General features: G+C 48.7%; 2 protein-coding genes across 2 annotated transcripts; both read left to right on the forward strand.

Annotated features, from left to right (window-relative positions):
* Positions 1-3,933: 3,933 nt before the first annotated feature.
* On the forward strand, positions 3,934-6,265 carry LOC134416791 (acrosin-like). The gene is made up of 5 exons (XM_063153493.1): positions 3,934-4,039; positions 4,318-4,539; positions 4,842-5,107; positions 5,307-5,452; positions 5,928-6,265. Exons 1-5 carry the CDS (start codon positions 3,972-3,974, stop codon positions 6,111-6,113), a joined length of 888 nt encoding a protein of 295 aa, XP_063009563.1. The 5' UTR covers positions 3,934-3,971; the 3' UTR covers positions 6,114-6,265.
* A 12,248-nt stretch (positions 6,266-18,513) lies between these two features.
* Positions 18,514-20,669, forward strand: LOC134416792 (acrosin-like). Its single transcript, XM_063153494.1, has 5 exons — positions 18,514-18,581; positions 18,860-19,081; positions 19,384-19,649; positions 19,833-19,978; positions 20,454-20,669. Exons 1-5 carry the CDS (start codon positions 18,514-18,516, stop codon positions 20,637-20,639), a joined length of 888 nt encoding a protein of 295 aa, XP_063009564.1. The 3' UTR covers positions 20,640-20,669.
* The last annotated feature ends 1,291 nt before the right edge of the window (positions 20,670-21,960 follow it).

Here is a 21,960-nt window from a genome sequence, read left to right on the forward strand (position 1 = left end):
CATCTGGCAAAAGCCACCTAGGTAACACCCGAGGCTCTACTAACCGAGTGGGCCTTGCCCAATCTGAGCCTTTGCATGGAGTAGATGGAGACAAAGTCCCAGTGATACATGTCAGAGGTTTATTAGGGAAGACAGTTTGGATTAATCCTGCCTCAAATACAGACAAACCCATTCATGGGGTTGTTTTTGCTCAGGGACCAGTTTGCACATGGTGGATAATGCAAAAAGATGGAAGAACACGATGTGTACCTCAGGGAGATCTGATTGTTAGGTGACCTATGTGTAAATATCACTGTTTGCTGAATGTTACTACCATTGTTTGTGTACAGCTGTATAATGGATGTATCATGTATGTGCTTGTAGAGTTAGAATTTATATTAGTTTAGTAGTAAGCAGATGATATGGGAATGAGAGGTGGAATGTCCTGGGTTGACTGTATGATGCTTTTGTCCCCATTCATCTCATTCTGTTTATATTGAATAATAAATTTTGCACCTTTAAGAGTGTTCCAGAGAGTGAAGGGGGGGAGAGAAGAAGCGCACAGTTTGTTTTCAGACACTGCACTCCACTCCTCCACATTCCTCCTCCTGAACGGTGTTGTCTGTGGATGCACAGACAGCGGGACAGAGCTCTTCTTTTGCTTTTTAGTTAGTGTTAGCTAGCTGAGGCAAAGAAGTTCCCTGGACTTTTGGGGTTTTTTTTCTTTTTCTTTGGACCTCTTGAAACCTGCTCTGGACTGAACACCCAGGGGAGCACCAGCAGCTGCACCTGTGGCCCACCGGGCCGGGCCTGGCCTGCGACATTGCCAGCACCGGAGGGGCTGACCAGAGACTGAGTGAGCTGAGCTGGAACCTGGGGAGGGACTTTCTCAGTTTGTCATCTCTTTTGGAGTGGCAAGGGATTTTATTGTTTGATATTGTTTCAGATATATTGTTTACTAAACAGTTTTTTTCCACCTTTCTCCAAGGAGGTATTATTTTTTCCTCCCGGACCAGTTGTGGGGAGGGGCCGATTTGGATCTGTTTTCCAACCGGAGCTCCTGTGGGAAATTCTCCCCCAAATTTGCTCTAAACCTGGACACCTACTTTTCCTCCAACAGAGGATATTGTTAATTGTGATTGTAATTGTTAATAAATCCCCAAAAAAAGACTGCCAAGGCCAGCACAGGAAAACAGAAGAGAATACACTTCCCAAATAACTCTCATTACCTCTGATGTCTTTCCATAAATTATTAGCACAGAGCATATCAACACAGCAATTCTGATTAGTGTCCCTGATATGAAGATATATACCAGGGCCAGGATTGCCAATATACATGGATAAGAACACACTCCTAGGTGCCATGAAGCCGCTATTGAACAGGCAGCACAGTAACCATTGACTGTTGTACACAGTACAAAGTCTTGCAGATAAGAGTTTTTTTTTTAATTTTTCACTTTCTCTTGCACTCTTAAGTTGGGAAATAAAATTTTGTCTAATTTTGAGACTATTTAGAAGAGAACCATATGGGTTATCTCCTTTAGATTTTAGACTGCAAGAATCCCTTTCCACCAGTAAGGAATGCATACTAATAAAGGAAAGTGAAAAAAAACCAACAAAACCCCAACATTTTTGTTTACAAACCAAATGCCAACAGGCAGGAACAAATAAAAAGTAAATATATTGTACATATCAAAGTGCTAGACCTCATCACTCCACCAGAACAAAAAGAGACCCAAAATGCTGGCGAATATCCATTCCTTATACATGATAAGAGATGGCATCAACTTCTCCCCCTTTGCAAGGCAGGAGCCTCATGGAGCAGACGAAGGCCCAGCAGCAGATGAAGGCCTCCTGGCTCATCTGACGCTGACCTCCTCCCCACAGCAAAGAACAGCAGAACAGTCATGGCAGGTGAAATAGCTGGGCTGGAGTCATTTGGTGTGTTCTTTCCACAGGTTGGCACAGCTCACAGTGGTTTGGGTCGGAGCAGGGGAGCTCCACTCCTGCCAGTGTGATATCCCCGGTCTCAGACAAGCAGCTGCTCAATTTGCCTCAAGGCAGCCCAAAAATCGCTACTGCTGATTCTCCGAGACAAATGTTATATGTAATAAATGAAAAAGCCAAATTAATAATAATAACAAAGATTTTATTTTTGTGACCAAAAATATGGTCCTTGATAGCCACAGCCAAAGACACAGCGTTGAGCCCGGGATCGGCGCTGGGTGAACCTCGATCCGACCTCTAACTCATCTGATCTCCCTCTGTTCACAAATGCCGTCTCTGTCGGGGCTGGTTTTATGTAGTTTTTTCTGCCCGAGGCAGAAGTGCCCCTATTCTTTTCGTTACTCCGCATATGCATGTACAGGGCTGGAAAATGCTGTTTCTAGGAGACAATGAGTGTTGATATTGAGTTATGGGAAGCCGGTATTCAGATGTATGTTCTTGACAATTCTGGTTATCTTGATTGAAGATACTTATCAAGTGTTCATCGAAAGGCCCATCTCCACACCAGCAATGCCCTTTCACTTGCTAATTGGGCTTTCTTTCCTTGCTACCATCTGGAGTTTCACAATTTCTATGTGGCACTCTGTCTCCTGACTATCCGTGGTCTTAGGTTTTTTGGATTTTTGTTACATGCACAATTTTACTTACAACTTTATTTCATATATATCTCATATAAGAGAATTCTCTCACACCACATATTATACAAGGAAAGGAAAAGCTTTTGCCTAGGCAAAAACCAAGCCAGCCACGATAAAATCACGCTGCACAGAGCCCTGCAAAACCTGGGTAGGGAGCTTTTAAAAAACACCCACGCAGAACAAAAACACTTTGTTCCCTCTGCCTCACACACTCAAGGTCCCAGGATTGCAGGGTCTTAAACACACAGTAACAATTTCTGGAAAGAGAATAGAGGATATCTGAATATACTATCATAATAAATCACTCAAAGGCACTGAGGTACAGGCATAGACTGCCCAGAGCAGTGTGGAGTCCTGCTTTTCCCATAGTCAGGGTCAGTAGAGAAGACACAGACACCAACTTCAGCAACAAGTGTAATTTACTGTAACCCAAAACTGCAAAGAATTACAAAAGGGTAAGCTAAGCAATGCATCTAATCATTACTATAAAAGACTGCCTACAGTGATGAAGAAAGACACATCACAAATTTCCCTAATACTTTACCATCATCCAGGTCTACCCATTCAGCTGGGGGAAGCCACTGTCAAAATACAGGGGAGCCACTCCTTGCAAGTAGGAAATTCTGCAGGCGCCTTCCCCAACAGGCAATGAGGTCTGACTGCACTGGTAGAGGGCCCTCTTTTCATACTGTTGAATAAACAAGCTACCATAACTTCTAGAGCAGGAACATCTGGTTTTGTTCTCCTATTGGGATGCTCCCAAGGCCTTGGAGGGCTTCAGGAGGAACCAAGGGAATTGTCTGTGATCTTACACCCCAAAAGGAGGCCAAATGTTGCCTTGTCCAGCTTCTAAATAGGGAAAGGAAAATCCATGTTTTGCCAGTGAGCAGATATAGATAACATTTGGCTAAAAGGTCAATCTAGAGACCAACTTTTGCTCAAGGGGTGTTGGTCCTGCCTCGGTCAGGGCCTGTTGATCAGGATTTAGTACTTCAATATCCCATATCTCAAGATGTTCAAGGACAGCTTCTGAGCCAGGTTCTGAGCAGCTTTCTTCAATGCAAGACATTCCTCCATGCCCAAGGCAAGGGATCAGAGGGAGATGATTTCTAAAGTCCCTTACAGCCCAAACCAATCCATGGCTCACTGATTCCATGTTGCCCCTCCCCCAGTGGGCCTTGTGCCACAGAACCCGCAGTCCTCAGAACATGGAACCCACCCGTCTGTGACATCAGCGCCAGGACCAAGGGCACCACGGGCAGCACAGCTGCTGTGGGCAGTGCGGCTGTGACTGTGCTGCTGCACGGAGCTCTCAGTGCTTGCAGCTGACTCGTGCCTCTGGCAGACATGAATTGGCTCGGCCTCCTCGTCCTGCTGACCGTGGCTGGGCTGGCACAGAGCCAGTACACCTGCGGGTAAGTGGGCCCAGGCCCAGGGAAGGAGCCATGGCAACACTTGCGGCCTTCCCTGGAGGGGACCCACCTGTCCCCCATGGCCAGGCCGCAGCTTCCCACCCACCATGGGAAGCCTCAGTTCGTTGCCAGCAGCCAGGTGCTGGCACGGACAGACACACACCCCATGGCCTTCCCTGGCCTGCTGTGCGTGCAAGGCCTTGGGGGAGGGCAGAGGGCTGAGCTTCAGCCTGAGCCACAGCAGGCCATGAAGCAGCATGGAAATGACTTTCTGCTTGCAGAGGGAGCTGTGGGTACCGACCCGTGGCTTATTCCTACGGCAATGTGGCTTATGACTACGGCATGACACGCATCGTGGGTGGTGCTGGTTCCGCAGTAGCAGAATGGCCCTGGCTCGTCAGCATCCAGCACCCATGGGTACCAGGCACAAAACATTGGTGTGGAGGTTCCCTCATCACTGGAGATTGGGTCCTCACAGCAGCCCACTGCTTCGATAAATTTGAGTAAGAAGGGGCAGGGAATGGGGACATCTCCACAACACCAGCAGGTGCCCTGCCAGCAGCACCACCTGCTACTCCCATGCCCTTTCCTCTCATGCAGCCAGGCTGCCACAGTGCTCAGGAGAAGCCTGGGCTCGTGCCAAAGCTTCCTAACAGACTCCAGCTTGACATTCCCCCAGCCTAAGATGTGCGAGGGCACTCACACCTGACAGAGCGTTGCTCCCTCTGTGCCTTTCCAAGCCGAGGTCTAGCAACTGCTGGGCTGCTGTGACTCCCTCTCATCTCTCTCTCCATCTCCATTCCAGTAACTTCAGCCTGCTGTATGTGGTGATTGGGGCCACCAACTTGTATCAGCTAGGCCCTGGGGCACAAGTGCGCAGTGTCAAGAAGGTGGTGATGCACCGCGACTACAAGCGTAAAGACATGAGCTATGACATTGCGCTGATTCAATTGGAACGTCCTGTCCTGTGCAGTGCCTACGTCCAGCTGGCCTGTCTGGCTGAACCCACCCTAAGAGTCTCAGAGCTGAGAAACTGCTGGGTTGCTGGCTGGGGGGCCACTACTGCAAGAAGTGAGTTGCAAGAGTGACTTCTGGGCCCACTCAGCACACTGGAGATAGGTTTTGGGCTTCCCCACAGCAGAGGCCAAAGCCAGACTGCAGAACATAAATCCCTGCAGAGAAGGGGTGTCCCTAGGGGAAGGGATTTGCCTGACAGAGAAGAAGAACCAGCATGGAGCTGCTGGGGGCTTATTCCTTTCTCTGCTCACAGGTGTAGATCAACCTGCTCACCTTCAGCAGGCCAAGGTCCAGCTCATCGATCTCCAGCTCTGCAACAGCAGTGACTGGTACCCAGGAGGAGTCTATTCCTACAACTTGTGTGCTGGTTACCCAGAGGGCACCATTGATTCCTGCAAGGTAGGAGCACGCCATGAGCCACTCAGCCCCCAGCAGCACCAGCAGCCAGGGAAGCACCACCCCAACACAGCCCAGGGCCTGCTTTGCCCGGCCACTCAGTCACCCTCCCAGCCCCAGCTCCCCCTGACTGCTGTGGGGGCTTCCCACACACTGCCCATCCACACCTGCCTGCCCAGGCCTCCCCTTGTGACAGAAAGCCCAGAAAGCCCAGCTAGTGCTCTTGGCAGTGAAGAGGTCCAGGTGCCAAAGTTCCATCCTCTGCACATCCAGAAGTCCTGTGCAGAGAGGACAGAGAGAGCTCTACCCTACATGAACCCATGCCATTCACAGCCAAGCTTCTGGAGGCTCCAACCTCTGAGCAGAGCTTTTCTCTGCCCAGAATAGAGCTCTGGCAGGGGCTGTGAGAGAGAAGGAGACAGCCCCAGTGCTGGCAGGTGCCACCAACATCACCTTAATCCTCTGTGCTCTGCTGCAGGGTGACAGTGGTGGTCCTCTCATGTGCCAGGACAACAACGCTGCCTACTGGTGGGTCATTGGAATCACCAGCTGGGGAAAAGGCTGTGCCAGACCAAAGCAGCCTGGAGTCTACACCTCCGTTCAGCACTTCTATAACTGGATTGATTACAATATGCAGCTAAACGCAGTTAAAAGTGCTCCTTGAGCAGCAGAAGCAGGCAGGATCCAGGGCAGGCTGCAGGGCACCACAACCATTTCCTGCTGGGGCAATGCCCGCTGATGCAAAGGCAGCCTCGGGGTCAAAACCCTGCTCTGTCCTGACCACACTCCTCTCCTTTGTGCGCACACACACACACTGGAGTTGATTTAGTTGTTGAAATAAAATTACCTTTGGTCACAGGGAACCATCTTTTCAGTGCAATTCCAACTCCTGGGTAAGACAAGAAGTGCCATGCTCAGCACCTGCACAACAACCCTGGGGGCATAAAGGGACACAGTGGCTCCAAGGAGCTCCAAAGTGCCTGGCCAGAGAGGACAGTGCTCTGAGCCACCACGGCCTGGAGGAACCTGCTACCTCAAGCCTTGGAAGAGGATAGGAAAAAAGCAGATACCTTGGGGGTGGTGCTGCAATGCACATGGGCTGCTAATTTAGGGCCTGGTGAGAGCCTGGGCTAAGGGAACACATCTGGGAAACTCCCAAGCATGACAAGGGAAACTCCTGGCTCCTGACTGGAGTGCCAGTGCCCTAAGGCAGAGCCAGATTTCACAGGCAGCAAAGGGGGATTGAGGTGCCAGGTGGTCACACTTCACAGATACTCAGAGGAAGAGCTGGGGTCATTCTGGGGAGAGGAACCTGGCAGGAACCCTAGGAAAGTGCGCCAGGAATGCCGTGGAAGGCCAAGGTGAGTGGGCCAACAGCACCTGCAACACCAAGGCTGTTCACAGGCACGGCCAGCCTGTGAGCCAGGGGGAAATGATGCCTGGGCTTGGCTCCATATCTGGGAGGAGACGAGGGCAGGGAAAGGGAGGAGCTGTGGAAGATGAGAGGGCTGTATAAGCATGGCAATGGAGGGAAGGAGCAATCAAAGAGCCAGCTGCAGAGACACAAACTGCAGCTTGCTGTGCTGGTTTGCCTGAGGGTCACCACAGGAAGGGAAAGAACTTTCTTATCTCAACTTGTTAATTAACAAATCATCTACAAACTGTACAAATTTGCAGTAAAATTTTTGCCCTTTTCAATCACACTTTGATAGTGTTTGGTGGGGAGGGGGGGGAATGGTAAAGGATCCTGGAATGCCATGGGGTAGGCTTGTTGAAGGCAGTTGTCACCTGTCTTTTACAGGTGAAGTCAAGATAACTGGATGAATCTCAAAATGGCAAATACTTTGTTCATTGTCAACATTCACATCTTGAGCAATAATAGTATTGCTTTCACAAATGAATCCTAGTTGTTCCCTAGCAGCACAAGATTCTAAGTTTACTGTTTGCCACTTTTCATTCACCTTTTGTGCCCACACCCTATGTTCTGAGGGGTGGAGTACCATTTTTTAATTATTTAATCCTAGTGCAGTGATGGGGTGGATAACATAAACAGTGGCCTTATGTGTAGTAAGCATAAAGGCAGTGGCCACATTAGAAGCAGGATCATAGGTAAAATTTATCATAGTCCACCAGGAATTATTTTCAAAATCAATCACATTACCCCAGACAATCTTTCTAATTTCAGCTGGAAAATCACCTTCACCCCTTTCCTGTACAATCAGGAATCTGTTGCCTACATCCATAACTGTGCTTGTACACAACTGAAAGCTAAAGACACATTATCTTGAACTATACTAGGGGCTTCTACTATTAACTTGTGGTCTTGGTCCCTGGCCTTTTCCCACTTTGGCAGTACTTTTGAAATCTGCCACTGGCTAGTTCCTAACGCCAATAGAGATGACTGTAAAAGCTGCTTCAATTTTGCTAGACCACCTGCTGCAGTGGCCAGTTTATTCATCAGTATTTCTGAATCAATTCCATTTAAAACTCCCAATCCTGTCCCTATTATCCCAGTTAGGTCCCTTCTTACTCTGCTCCTGAGGTGTACTTTTCTCTGGAACTACGTTGTCCGGCCCTCAAGGGATGTCCTTAGGAAAGAGGAGCAGGCTAGTTGGATTTCTGAGATGTTAATTTGCATTGGCAATTCAAGACATTTGAGAGACCACTCTGGATTGAATAACAGTTGCTGTTGACCCATATTCCTCACAACGTATGGGCCTATTTCATATACTTTTGGTTGTATGAGATCTTGCCATTGCAAAAGGCATAGCATCTATTTTAAACTTAAATGAGAGCCCGATAGCATCATGAGCCCAAGGACAAATCACTTCTACAGGCTGTATTAATGTGAAATTACACAAACAGTCTGATTTACTTGGGCTATCCCAAACCTCCCGGTGCCTGTATACAGGAGAGGCTGAAACACTAATTTGATTTGGTCTCTCATGAGTGGTCCCACGGACCACCCGGCATCCTGCCCTGATTTCTTCTCCTCTGATCCCTTGAAGTGTCCACAGTTCCCGTTCCTGCCACTCCTGCTCCTCATATATCTGATTCCCAAGGATTACTACAGTGAATAGGCTTAAATCTTTTATCTCAGAAGGTTCTGCCATGGATCCAGTAGACTGATTAAAAGCCAGGGACCAAGGCCATTCAGCATCGCTTTGGATAGAAGTACTCTCTAATCCCAAACTCCAATTACAATTATACACAAAACAATTCTGTAAATGAAATTACATTACCCCCGGCCGCAATATACTCATTTTGCCCAAGTAAGTTATAGTCTTAGTTCATTGTCTCCTGATGTAACTTTCCAAGGGGCTTCTGGGGCGTTCTTCACTTGAGAGTGGTGGATCTAGGCATTCTGCTCCTCAATCTTGACTGCGGTGAAGGTGGTGGGAAGCACCTGGAATGGTCCTTCTCACTGTGGTACCAAAGTCTTCTCTGTAAGAGACTTAACATAGACATCATCCCCAGGCTGCATTTTATGCACTGGTCCATCTAGCTCCCTGCTCCAAGTTCCAGCCACACGTTTTTCAATTTCTCTGAGCTGTTTACTTAAGGCACCATATAGTTGGCTAATGTTACCTCCCCAGTGTGGGGTGGACATCCCCTTTTGTATTCCATATGGAATTCCATAAAGCATTTCAAAGGGACACTCAGTCTTTCTTTGGCTCTAGTTTTAGTTCAAATTCATATCAGTGCCAGTGGAAGAGCTTGGGGCCAGGGTAGATTAAAATGATTCATTTTCTCCACATGGCTGCTCGATTGGGGATGGTATGGAGTTCCCAATCTGTGCCCAGGTGGCTACTAATCTGTTGCACTATCCAGGAAATGAAATGTGATCCTCTGTCTGAGGATATTGTGGCTGGAACTCTGAAGTGTGTGGTATAATTTCTTGTAATAATACCCTGGTCACCTCTTGAGCCTTGATAGTTCTGGTGGGGAATGCTTCTGGCCACCATGAAAATGTATCTGTCAATACTAATAAATACCAATACCCCTCTTTCCTTGGGAGTTCTGAAAAGTCCATATGCCACTGCTGTCCAGGTCCAGGCCCCTCCCAATCTGAGCAAGTTTTGGTCTTGGGGTGTTCTTGGGGTTAGTCTGGAGGCAAAGATCTCACTGTCAGGTCACTTGAGCAATAGTGGCACATAAATTCCTGGCAACAATTCTTTCAATCAAATAGGTGTTCAGGGCTTCTACTCCCCAGAGTGTTTTCTGGTGCTCCTCCCTTACTAGTGACCACTATTACAGCAACCTGATGAGGTCTTCAGGGGTGAAGAAAGAAGTGGACGAGAATCTTGGTTGATGATCAGAAGGCTGGATTTATTGATATATGATATATTATATATGATATATAATACATTATAACTATATGAAAAATAATAAGGAGAGAGGTTGCAGAGCCTGCTAAGCTAAGAATAGAAAGTAAAAGAATGAATAACAAAGTTCTGTGTCCAGCAGAAAGCAAGGACAAACTCTTTCTGTGAGTGGTCAGCAAATCCAAACACTCACAGAAGCCCAATCACCTCTGCACCTGTTACATTCCACACCAGTCGATAACAATTGTTGACATTCTTCTTCTGGGGCCTCAGCTTCCCAGAAGATGAACAAATCCCAAAGAAAAGATTTCTATGAAAAAATGTCTGCGACAGACCACAACAAATAGGAAGGGATTACCACTTCCCTTCAATGGTGGCCCACCCCTCTTGGTTGCATGTCCCTTTTTGATCTTTGATTAGTTTTCTGCCTTTCTTATTGTATTCTGGCTTACCTTCAAGGGAAATTTGTCCATCTGGAATTAGACCTCCTTCAATAATTACCTCACCTCTCGCTGCTTCCTTTGACTCTCTATCCGCCAGCTCATTTCCTACCTCCAATTCTAAGCTCATTCTCTGGTGTGCCTTAATATGCATAATTGCTACCTTTCAGGCAGCTGAACTGGTTCCAGCAGCTGGATTATCTCTTGCACATGTTTGATGTTCTTTCCTTGTGAGGTCAGCAGTCCCCTCTCTCTCCAGATGGCTCCATGAGTCTGCACAACTCCAAATGCATACCTCAAGTCTGTATAGATGTTTATTCTCTTTCCTTTTGCCATTTCCAAGGCTCAGGTCAGTGCAATTATCTTGGCCTTCTGCGCAGAGGTGCCTGTTGGTAAGGGTCTGGATTCTATTACCTTTCTGCAGGTAGTGACTGCATATCCAGCATGCCACTTTCCACTGGCAACATAGCTACTCCCGTCAGTGAACCAGGTCTCTGCACTGTCCCAAGGAGTGTCCTTTAACTCTGGGCGGCTGGAGTAGGTAGCTTCAGTAGTCTCCAGGCAATTGTGGTGCACTGCTTCTCCTTGATTTCCACTGAGAAAAGAAGCTGGGTTGACAATATAAGTCACCACTATCTCTACATCATCTTGCTCTACCATGATGGCCTGCTGTTCCAGGAATCTCTGTGGTGAAAGCCAGTGGCCACCTTTACTTCCAGTGCTGCGGACACTGTGCGGGACACTAGCACAGTCATTTTCTGTCCCAGGGTAAACTTGCACGCCTCTTGAATATTCAGCACAACTGCTGCTACAGCTCTGAGGAACTTGGCCATCTTTTGGCTGTTGCATCTAGTTGCTTGGAAAAGTAAGCAATTGCCCTTCCATGTGGACCCAAGTGCTGAGCCAATATTGCCAGAGCAAGTCCCTGTTTTTCATGGGAAAAAAGAAAGAATGGTTTACTTACATCTGGAAGTCCCAAAGCTGGAGCTGACATGGGGGCACTCTTTAGCTGGTAAAAGGCTCATGTGGCTTCCTTTGTCCACTGGAGATCTCTGTTTCCATTGGCAATAAGAGCATGGAGAGGTCTGATGAGCAGTCCATAATTATAAACCCAGAGCCGGCACCACCCTGCCATGCCTAAGAAGGTTCGGAGTTCCTTTATTGTCTGGTGTTTCGGGGTTTGGCTTATGGCTTCCTTGCGACTCTGCCCTAGAGTCCGTTGCCCAGCACTCACCTCGTACCCCAGGTAGATAACTTTCTGTTTCACAACCTGTGCCTTTTTCTTTGATCCTCTGTATCCTTGGAGTCCTAGGAAATTCAAAAGCCTTACTGTCCAGGCCACACATGCTTCCCTCGTCTGAGTGGCCACTAGAAGATCATCCACATACTGCAATAGCCTTCCTTCTTCCTGTGGAGCTTCCCAGGACTCTAGATCTTTTGCTAGTTGTTCCCCAAACAGAGTGGGGGAGTTTTTGAAGCCTTGAGGGCCTTGAGGCAACACTGTCCATGTGAACTGGGTTTTGCACCCGCTTTTAGGGCTTTTCCATTTGAATGCAAAAATTTTCTGGCTGGCTTCATGGATAGGGAGGCAAAAGGAGGCATATTTCAGATCTAAAATGGTAAACCAGGTTAGTTCAGGTGTCAAACATGTTAGCAAGGTATATAGGTTTGCCACCACTGAATGCAGAAGAAGGCTTTTACTGCCTGACCCTAACTGGTTGTTTTCCTTAACTTGCACAAGGAGGTGCATTCTCTGCCCTCCTTGGTATGTTAGAGGCCCATACCCCGGGAAACTCCAGATGCATTATTTTCTTGTTAATTTCATCCTTATTTTCCATTTCAGTTTCACTAATTGTTAAAATTAAGCTTAGTATGTCTACATATTGTTGATTCTTTGCCTCCAAAATAATCTCCCCATCTTTAAATGTGATCTTTGCTTCCAGCTGCTCCAACAAATCCCTACCTAAAAGGGCCTTTGGAGAGTTGGGCATATCTAAAACGTATGAATATTTTGGTGGTTTGCAAAGTATGCTTTTTCAGATTGGCTAGTTGCCCCCTTATCATAACACAATCATCTGTTATAGGCATCAAGGCTTTATTTAACACTGAGTATGTTACCCCCATGTCTACTAAATATTCCATTTTCTTAGTCCCCATCTTTCTATTCCATCTAAACTTTTTGCCATAATCCAAAGTCTTGGGGTATGAAAATAGGCTGAGTACACTCAGCTTTAATTATTTTTGGTGGGTTTCTTAAATTACTTGAAACTTTCTTTTCTAATAATTCAAACACCCTATTAGTTCTTTGCTTCTTGTGGCCGGTTGCTACTAAAATTCTTATAGATCTCTGAGTAGCCTTTGTTTCCTTAGAATAACACAAATGACAAAGTGCCTGTCTTGGTCTCCTCCACCTAAACTCTGCTTTACAAAATCTCAGTCTTTTCCAGTTCTCTTCCCGCACAATGCAATCTTCAAGTAAAGCATTGTTTCCACTGACACTCACTGTGCTGCCTTACAAAAGGCTGTGCCTGTTACCGCAAAAACTCTGACATGCCCACAAACACAGACCCTCCCCCCTGCCCCCCACCCCCGTATCTCAAAGTATCTCAAATTCACAAGAGTCAGAGCTTAAGTTTCTGTGGGAGGGGAAATCCTGGAATTTCTTTAATTCGTTTTACCACAGTTAAACATAAATCGCCATACTGTAGTTTTTCTGCGTAAAATGCTACATTTGTTGCAAACAAAATCCTAAAATCTCCAGAAACACAACCATACAATCCCAAGAATCAATTTACCACAATGCAGGGGAAAGAACCACACAAACTCACTGGGAAAGGGAGTATCTCTCAAAGTGCCCACTTTTCTCAACACAATACAGCATACAACACTTCAGCATCTGCCCACATCAGCTTCTTCTGGTCTCCATACAGTCTGGACACAATCAAAATAACAGCACACAGTAAAATTATTAACTGGATCCAGTGATTTACTGGATTCACAAACTCCCAGGGATCAAGTCCAAGCCACTGGGGCAGAGGAACCCCCTGAGTTCGTCTAGCCACAATTAAAATGTGCACAGTCTACACAAATCACCACCTTTAAACACAATAAATGTCCCCACCCACATTTCTCCACTTGTTCCACTTCTCCGCAGGGTGCTCCCTGCCCTCACAGCCTGCCCCAGCCGGTGCCCTGGGCCTCACCCGGCTGCTTCAGACACAGGTAGAACTTCCCCCCACATGCCATGGTACACTCACTCACTTTCTCATACACCAAGCACTCACACAATTACAAACACATTAACATTAACCAAAATGTCTGGACACCGCAAGCACACAAAGTTTGGGTTCACTCAACTCACCGCCAGAGTCGCTAGAGGTGGCTTTATTGAAAATGAACCCATCCCCAATCCCCCCAGTCACTCTGCCAATTAGGGGACCTCTGCCACGAACCGTGCTCTCAGCCGATGGCCGCCTGCAAGCACAGGGACAAGGCTGTGCACTCAGACGTCTTTGATCAACCCACCAGCAGCCCTATCTCTCTCTCCCCTGTGGCTCTTTGACACACATGTCGTTTATCCACACGCCAGCAGGTCATTCACTGTCCCCACAGGAGGCAAGCCGAGACAGAGCAGAGCTCCTCTCGGAAAGTCCCGGTGCGCACCTAGGAGGTCCATCCCCCCTCCGCCCCTGTGAGGACAGAGACAGTCTTCTGGCTAGCTCGCCAAAATGATTTGCGGGAAAAAATCTTACTGCACAACTTGTAAAAGTTGTAAAGCATGTGTGTTTATTGCAGGGCTGGATCGTTCCCCCTAAAGGATATGCACACCCCTGAGAATTCCAAACCTTTTTTTTTACCCCCCTTATTTGTACATATGCGTAGAGTTTCACAATAGTTTCATGCATATTCATTTTACTGGTTTCGTGTTACACTTGCAGCTAGTATTTTTCATCAGTCCTTGTACAGAAGGAACTCCGGGTCATCCTGTTCATCTCCTCCATCTTCAGCTTTGGCTCTCATCTTTGTTTCAAAGTTCAAGGGGCACCCCCTTATCTTTCTTCCAGCTTGGAAATTCACATTCTTTTTCCTTGGCTGAGACAGCTTTGTGAGCACAGGCTTTTTACAGAAACAGGCAGTCTTAAGCACAGCACAGGGTTAACAGACTAAACAACATCTTCCATCTATGCAAGCAAGCTACAAACTAAATAATTCAAAACAGCAGATTTCACCTAAATCCAAAATAGATTTTTATCCTGTTAAATTTTCACTCTGTTTCAGAACAACCACCCCACATCTGTACTGGTGCCTGCCACCCTGGCATAAACTTTTTCAAATATTTCCTGATGTCAGAAGATGCCTGCTCACTGAAGACACTGAGTGCAAGAGTGTCACTCAGAGTTGAGGATGGCCATTACCCTGTCCAGTAAGCAGATCAGCTTAGAGTCGCCCAACCATCCTGGAACAACCTTACCGTGCTGTCTTGGCAAAATTCTGCTGCCCAAACAATTTCTCCCAGTTCTGTGCAACCTCAGCCACGGGCACCTTCTCACCTAAACCAGGGAAATTTCCCATCATATCAAACACTTCAAGGCATGTGAAACCCCTTTCTGTATGCGAGAGATAGTGGCTCACTTTAAAAATTTTAAGAGGTTTATTAAACCTTAACAAAAATACAACAAAAGGACTAAATAAGGAAAATGTGCCTCCCACATAGTTCCTCTTCAAGATGGATGCTCAGTCTTTTATACTCTTGAGGGGTTGCCTCAGCCAACCCTGGCACCTCCCAAAGTCTGTCAGTCAGCTCTTCTTTGCCGTTTATTGGTAGAGACTGCTTTCTTGTAACTTGGTTGGAGGTCAGTTGTTATCATGCCACATCCCCTTAGCAAGAAGTTTTTCCATTCCCAGCTGCCCCAGATAAGGGACACATGTGCACACCTTTTTCTACTTGTCTAAGACGATCCCGGCTGTCTGATGGTAACAATACGGGGGGGGGGGGGGGGGGGGGGAGGGGTGGAAAAGGGAACTATGGGGAGAACAGAGGACATCTATATACATCAAGAAAGCTTTTCTTAATATTCACACAAGATTTATTCCTTAACTGCAAGAACCAATTATCTCATTATCTTTCTATAACACCAAGAAGGAACTTCCACCCTCTTCTGTGTGTGCTCTAGCACCCACTGTGTGGCACAAGGGAAACAAGGCTCTCCCTGTCCCTGTCTCCAAAAGATTCAAGCAGAGACTCGAGCCTCTCCACCTCAGAACTTATGGGGGCCTCCACAACTGTGGCCACCTTAGGCTGATCATGCTGTGCGTGTTTTCTCCACTCACTACTCATGATTTCACCAAATCTGCAATCAAAAGTCTCAACAATACAGAAGCTCAAATGAACACTTATAATTTACACAGACTCTCACATGAAGTTATAGGACTCCTCCTCTGTCTTCTTCCTGCCCTGAAAATCCCTGCAGCTGGATATTTGGAGGATGGAGGCTCCTCTACATTCCTATCTGGGCTACTATAGTGCTGAAGAAACTCCCCTCTGTGACCATTCCAGAGACACAGGTTGCTTCAGTGAGCTGCCAGGTGCCCTGTTCGATTAACCACCAATGCCACTCTCACCCAGAAAGAGCAGGTTTCTGTACCCATTCTACCCTGAGGTTCTGTCAGTAGAGTTGCAGATGTCTCGTTCCATAAAGAGCCACTGGCTCCTACTGCAGCTCTCAGTGTTGTCCTGGTTTAAAGGACAGGCGTTGGCCAAGGAAGGCGAGAACCTCCTTTGGAATGGAAAATGTGACCCCCTTCCCTACAAATTATTATAACTTGGAAATTACTGGGTTTTCAGGCAAAGATATGAGAACAGGAATAATAGTTCTTTACTAATATGTATAACAAGGCAAACAAAGAACAACAACAGCAGCAACAACAAGCAGGACAGAAACAGAAACCCAGTCCCGGCCTTCTCTCGGCCGCAGGAACTTCCCCTTCAGTGCAGTTCCAGTCACGGCCAGCAGGGGCGCTGGTGGCTCCCGGCCAGGCAGGGCGGGTGCGATGATTCCCCCACGGCTGCAGGGGGCGCTGTGGCGCGAGCTCCGCCGCCTCGCTCCACACGGTAATGGCGGAAGAGATGGAGAAGGGGCTTCCTTTGGAAACTCTCAGGAAGCAGCTGGTCTCAGTGCCACTCGGAAAGCTGAATGGACTGCAGCAGGAACTTTGGAGAAACAGACTAACAGACTGGAACAGCAGAGGCAGCCCCATCCCGGAGTGACAAAGTGTAGCAAAGATTCCAGAGCCGTGCTAGAAACCGCTCAGTGTTTTGGCAGGCACGGAGTGTCAGGTTAATGTGTAGTAAAAAAGCCTAAATCATTGGCTTCAAATAGCACAGCTGGGCACTGGCTGCCAGGCTACCACAAGCAGCAGCCACAAGCTGCTGGGAGATGCCCTCTGGGAAAGGGGAAGGAGTCAGGATTGCCTTCTCAATGAGGTTGGGCATTGGAAAGGTCCCAGTTCAACAGCTGCTCTTGCAAGCAGAAGCTTACCCACTGAAAGGAGAAAAGCAGTACAGGACAGAATTCTGCTGTGGCAGCAAATTCACCCCACAGCAGCAGCAAACCGAACAGTTCCCCTCCGACCCTGAGAGTGAGAGAGAGTGAGGAGGTGAGCCTAGCCTCTCAACCCCAGCCAAAATCTCACAGTATCTCAACACTTCCAAGAGAACTTCACTGCTCAGAGACAGTAGCAAACTGCACCCTTCCCACTCCTCCTTGGCTATATCTTTTATCTCTCTTAAGTATCTGTTGTTCCCATCTCTTAGGCAACAAATGGGATAAAATTCCCTGAGAGAAATGAAAAGGTGAGGAAAAGAAATCCCAAACTCCAATAAGTGTCCATTCCCCTGCCCTGCTCCCTGTGCCCTCTGTCATGCAAAGGATGCACACAGCCTCTGTTCCCAGGCTCCTGCCAGCCAGAGCTCAATCTGCAGCTGGCACTGCAGCTGCACACCCAGCTCCCTGCCCCAAATGGATTCCTCAGCTGCTGCCTGCCCCAGGGACTGCACAGCCTCATCCTGCAGGAAGAGGGGCCTAAGAAAGCAGCAGAGAGCCTTCTTACAAGGGCAGATCCTGGTAGGACAAGGGGCAATGGCTTTACAGTGACAGAGGGTAGCTTCAGCTGAGATCTTATGAAGGAATTCTTGACTGTAAAGAATTTGAGGAATTCTTGCTGATATACTGGCATGAGTTTCCCAGAGCAGCTGTGGGTGCCTGTTTTTCATATAGGCAAGGTCAGCACAGAAGACACAGATACCAACTTCAGGAATAAATGTAATTTATAAAATTCAAACCTGCAAAGAATTGCAAAAGTAAGCAGGACATCAAATAATTAGCAAAGAATTGTGAAAGGATAAACTATGCAATGCATCTAATCATTACTATAAACAACTGCCTACAGTGATGAAGAAAGACACATCACAAGGTACCCTAATCCTTGATCATCATCGCGGCCTGCCCATCAACTGGGGGGAAGCCACTGTCATAGTGAAGGACTGGGAACCACTGACAGCAATTGGGAAATCCTGCAGGTACCTTCCCCTACAGGCAGAAAGGTTACTGACTGCCCATGAGAGGTCCCTGTTTTTATAACATTGAGTAAACAAGATACCAAGACTTCTAGTGCAGTAACATGTTTTTTCAGTCTCCTACTGGGAATCCCCCAAGGCCTTGGAGGGCTTCAGGTGGAATCCAGGGGGTTGCTTGTGATCCTACACCCCCAAACAAGATAGGGCCTTGTCCAGTCTCTAAGTATGGAAAGGTAAATCCATGTTTTGCCAGTGAGTGAACATCAACATCATCTGGTTGGAAGACTCATCCAGAGGCCAACTCTTGGTCAAGGGTCAAGGCCTGTTGTTCTGGCCTTAGTCAGGGCCTGTTGATCAGGACTTAGTACTTCAATGCCCCATCCCTCAAAGTGTCCAAGGACAGCTTCTGAGCCAGGCTGTGCACACTATGGGTCTAGTGCAAGCCATCCCTCCCTGCCCATGATAGCAGGTTGGGGCTATGTGATCTTCAAGGTCCCTTCCAGCACAAACCATTCCATGGCTCACTAATTTGATGCAGCTCTGACCCCAGTGGGGCCCACGCCATAGGCCACAGTGCCCAGAACATGGAACCCACCCGTCTGTGACATCAGCCCCAGGACCAAGGGCACCACGGGCAGCACAGCTGCTGTGGGCAGTGTGGCTGTGACTGTGCTGCTGCACGGAGCTCTCAGTGCTTGCAGCTGACTCGTGCCTCTGGCAGACATGAATTGGCTCGGCCTCTTCGTCCTGCTCACCATGGCTGGGCTGGCACAGAGCCAGTACACCTGCGGGTAAGTGGGCCCAGGCCCAGGGAAGGAGCCATGGCAACACTTGCGGCCTTCCCTGGAGGGGACCCACCTGTCCCCCATGGCCAGGCCGCAGCTTCCCACCCACCATGGGAAGCCTCAGTTCATTGCCAGCAGCCAGGTGCTGGCACGGACAGACACACACCCCATGGCCTTCCCTGGCCTACTGTGCGTGCAAGGCCTTGGGGGAGGGCAGAGGGCTGAGCTTCAGCCTGAGCCACAGCAGGCCATGAAGCAGCATGGAAATTTCTTTCTGCTTGCAGAGGGAGCTGTGGGTACCGACCTGTGGCTTATTCCTACGGCAATGTGGCTTATGACTACGGCATGACACGCATCGTGGGTGGTGCTGGTTCCGCAGTAGCAGAATGGCCCTGGCTCGTCAGCATCCAGCACCCATGGGTACCAGGCACAAAACATTGGTGTGGAGGTTCCCTCATCACTGGAGATTGGGTCCTCACAGCAGCCCACTGCTTCGATAAATTTGAGTAAGAAGGGGCAGGGAATGGGGACATCTCCACAACACCAGCAGGTGCCCTGCCAGCAGCACCACCTGCTACTCTCATCCCCTTTCCTCTCAGGCAGCCAGGCTGCCACAGTGCTCAGGAGAAGCCTGGGCTCGTGCCAAAGCTTCCTAACAGCCTCCAGCTTGACATTCTCCCAGCCTAAGATGTGCAAGGGCACTCACACCTGACAGAGCGTTGCTCCCTCTGTGCCTTTCCAAGCCGAGATCTAGCAACTGCTGGGCTGCTGTGACTCCCTCTCATCTCTCTCTCCATCTCCATTCCAGTAACTTCAGCCTGCTGTATGTGGTGATTGGGGCCACCAACTTGTATCAGCTAGGCCCTGGGGCACAAGTGCGCAGTGTCAAGAAGGTGGTGATGCACCGCGACTACAAGCGTAAAGACATGAGCTATGACATTGCGCTGATTCAATTGGAACGTCCTGTCCTGTGCAGTGCCTACGTCCAGCTGGCCTGTCTGGCTGAACCCACCCTAAGAGTCTCAGAGCTGAGAAACTGCTGGGTTGCTGGCTGGGGGGCCACTACTGCAAGAAGTGAGTTGCAAGAGTGACTTCTGGGCCCACTCAGCACACTGGAGATAGGTTTTGGGCTTCCCCACAGCAGAGGCCAAAGCCAGGCTGCAGAACATAAATCCCTGCAGAGAAGGGGTGTCCCTAGGGGAAGGGATTTGCCTGACAGAGAAGAAGCTGGGGGCTTATTCCTTTCTCTGCTCACAGGTGTAGATCAACCTGCTCACCTTCAGCAGGCCAAGGTCCAGCTCATCGATCTCCAGCTCTGCAACAGCAGTGACTGGTACCCAGGAGGAGTCTATTCCTACAACTTGTGTGCTGGTTACCCAGAGGGCACCATTGATTCCTGCAAGGTAGGAACACACTATGAGCCACTCAGCCCCCACCAGCACCAGCAGCCAGGGAAGCACCACCCCAACACAGCCCAGGGCCTGCTTTGCCCGGCCACCCAGTCACCCTCCCAGCCCCAGCTCCCCCTTACTGCTGTGGGGGCTTCCCACACACTGCCCATCCACACCTGCCTGCCCAGGCCTCCCCTTGTGACAGAAAGCCCAGAAAGCCCAGCTAGTGCTCTTGGCAGTGAAGAGGTCCAGGTGCCAAAGTTCCATCCTCTGCACATCCAGGAGTCCTGTGCAGAGAGGACAGAGAGAGCTCTACCCTACATGAACACATGCCATTCACAGCCAAGCTTCTGGAGGCTCCAACCTCTGAGCAGAGCTTTTCTCTGCCCAGAATAGAGCTCTGGCAGGGGCTGTGAGAGAGAAGGAGACAGCCCCAGTGCTGGCAGGTGCCACCAACATCACCTTAATCCTCTGTGCTCTGCTGCAGGGTGACAGTGGTGGTCCTCTCATGTGCCAGGACAACAACGCTGCCTACTGGTGGGTCATTGGAATCACCAGCTGGGGAAAAGGCTGTGCCAGACCAAAGCAGCCTGGAGTCTACACCTCCGTTCAGCACTTCTATAACTGGATTGATTACAATATGCAGCTAAACACAGTTAAAAGTGCTCCTTGAGCAGCAGAAGCAGCCAGGATCCAGGGCAGGCTGCAGTGCACCACAACCATTTCCTGCTGGGGCAATGCCTGCTGATGCAAAGGCAGCCTCGGGGTCAAAACCCTGCTCTGTCCTGACCACACTCATCTCCTCTGTGCGCACACACACACACTGGAGTTGATTTAGTTGTTGAAATAAAATTACCTTTGGTCACAGGGAACCATCTTTTCAGTGCAATTCCAACTCCTGGGTAAGACAAGAAGTGCCATGCTCAGCACCTGCACAACAACCCTGGGGGCACAAAGGGACACAGTGGCTCCAAGGAGCTCCAAAGTGCCTGGCCAGAGAGGACAGTGCTCTGAGCCACCACGGCCTGGAGGAACCTGCTACCTCAAGCCTTGGAAGAGGATAGGAAAAAAGCAGATACCTTGGGGGTGGTGCTGCAATGCACATGGGCTGCTAATTTAGGGCCTGGTGAGAGCCTGGGCTAAGGGAACACATCTGGGAAACTCCCAAGCATGACAAGGGAAACTCCTGGCTCCTGACTGGAGTGCCAGTGCCCTAAGGCAGAGCCAGATTTCACAGGCAGCAAAGGGGGATTGAGGTGCCAGGTGGTCACACTTCACAGATACTCAGAGGAAGAGCTGGGGTCATTCTGGGGAGAGGAACCTGGCAGGAACCCTAGGAAAGTGCGCCAGGAATGCCGTGGAAGGCCAAGGTGAGTGGGCCAACAGCACCTGCAACACCAAGGCTGTTCACAGGCACGGCCAGCCTGTGAGCCAGGGGGAAATGATGCCTGGGCTTGGCTCCATATCTGGGAGGAGACGAGGGCAGGGAAAGGGAGGAGCTGTGGAAGATGAGAGGGCTGTATAAGCATGGCAATGGAGGGAAGGAGCAATCAAAGAGCCAGCTGCAGAGACACAAACTGCAGCTTGCTGTGCTGGTTTGCCTGAGGGTCACCACAGGAAGGGAAAGAACTTTCTTATCTCAACTTGTTAATTAACAAATCATCTACAAACTGTACAAATTTGCAGTAAAATTTTTGCCCTTTTCAATCACACTTTGATAGTGTTTGGTGGGGAGGGGGGGGAATGGTAAAGGATCCTGGAATGCCATGGGGTAGGCTTGTTGAAGGCAGTTGTCACCTGTCTTTTACAGGTGAAGTCAAGATAACTGGATGAATCTCAAAATGGCAAATACTTTGTTCATTGTCAACATTCACATCTTGAGCAATAATAGTATTGCTTTCACAAATGAATCCTAGTTGTTCCCTAGCAGCACAAGATTCTAAGTTTACTGTTTGCCACTTTTCATTCACCTTTTGTGCCCACACCCTATGTTC

Source organism: Melospiza melodia, chromosome 3 (genome assembly GCF_035770615.1).
Source record: "Melospiza melodia melodia isolate bMelMel2 chromosome 3, bMelMel2.pri, whole genome shotgun sequence".
Classification (NCBI taxonomy): Eukaryota; Metazoa; Chordata; class Aves; order Passeriformes; family Passerellidae; genus Melospiza; species Melospiza melodia.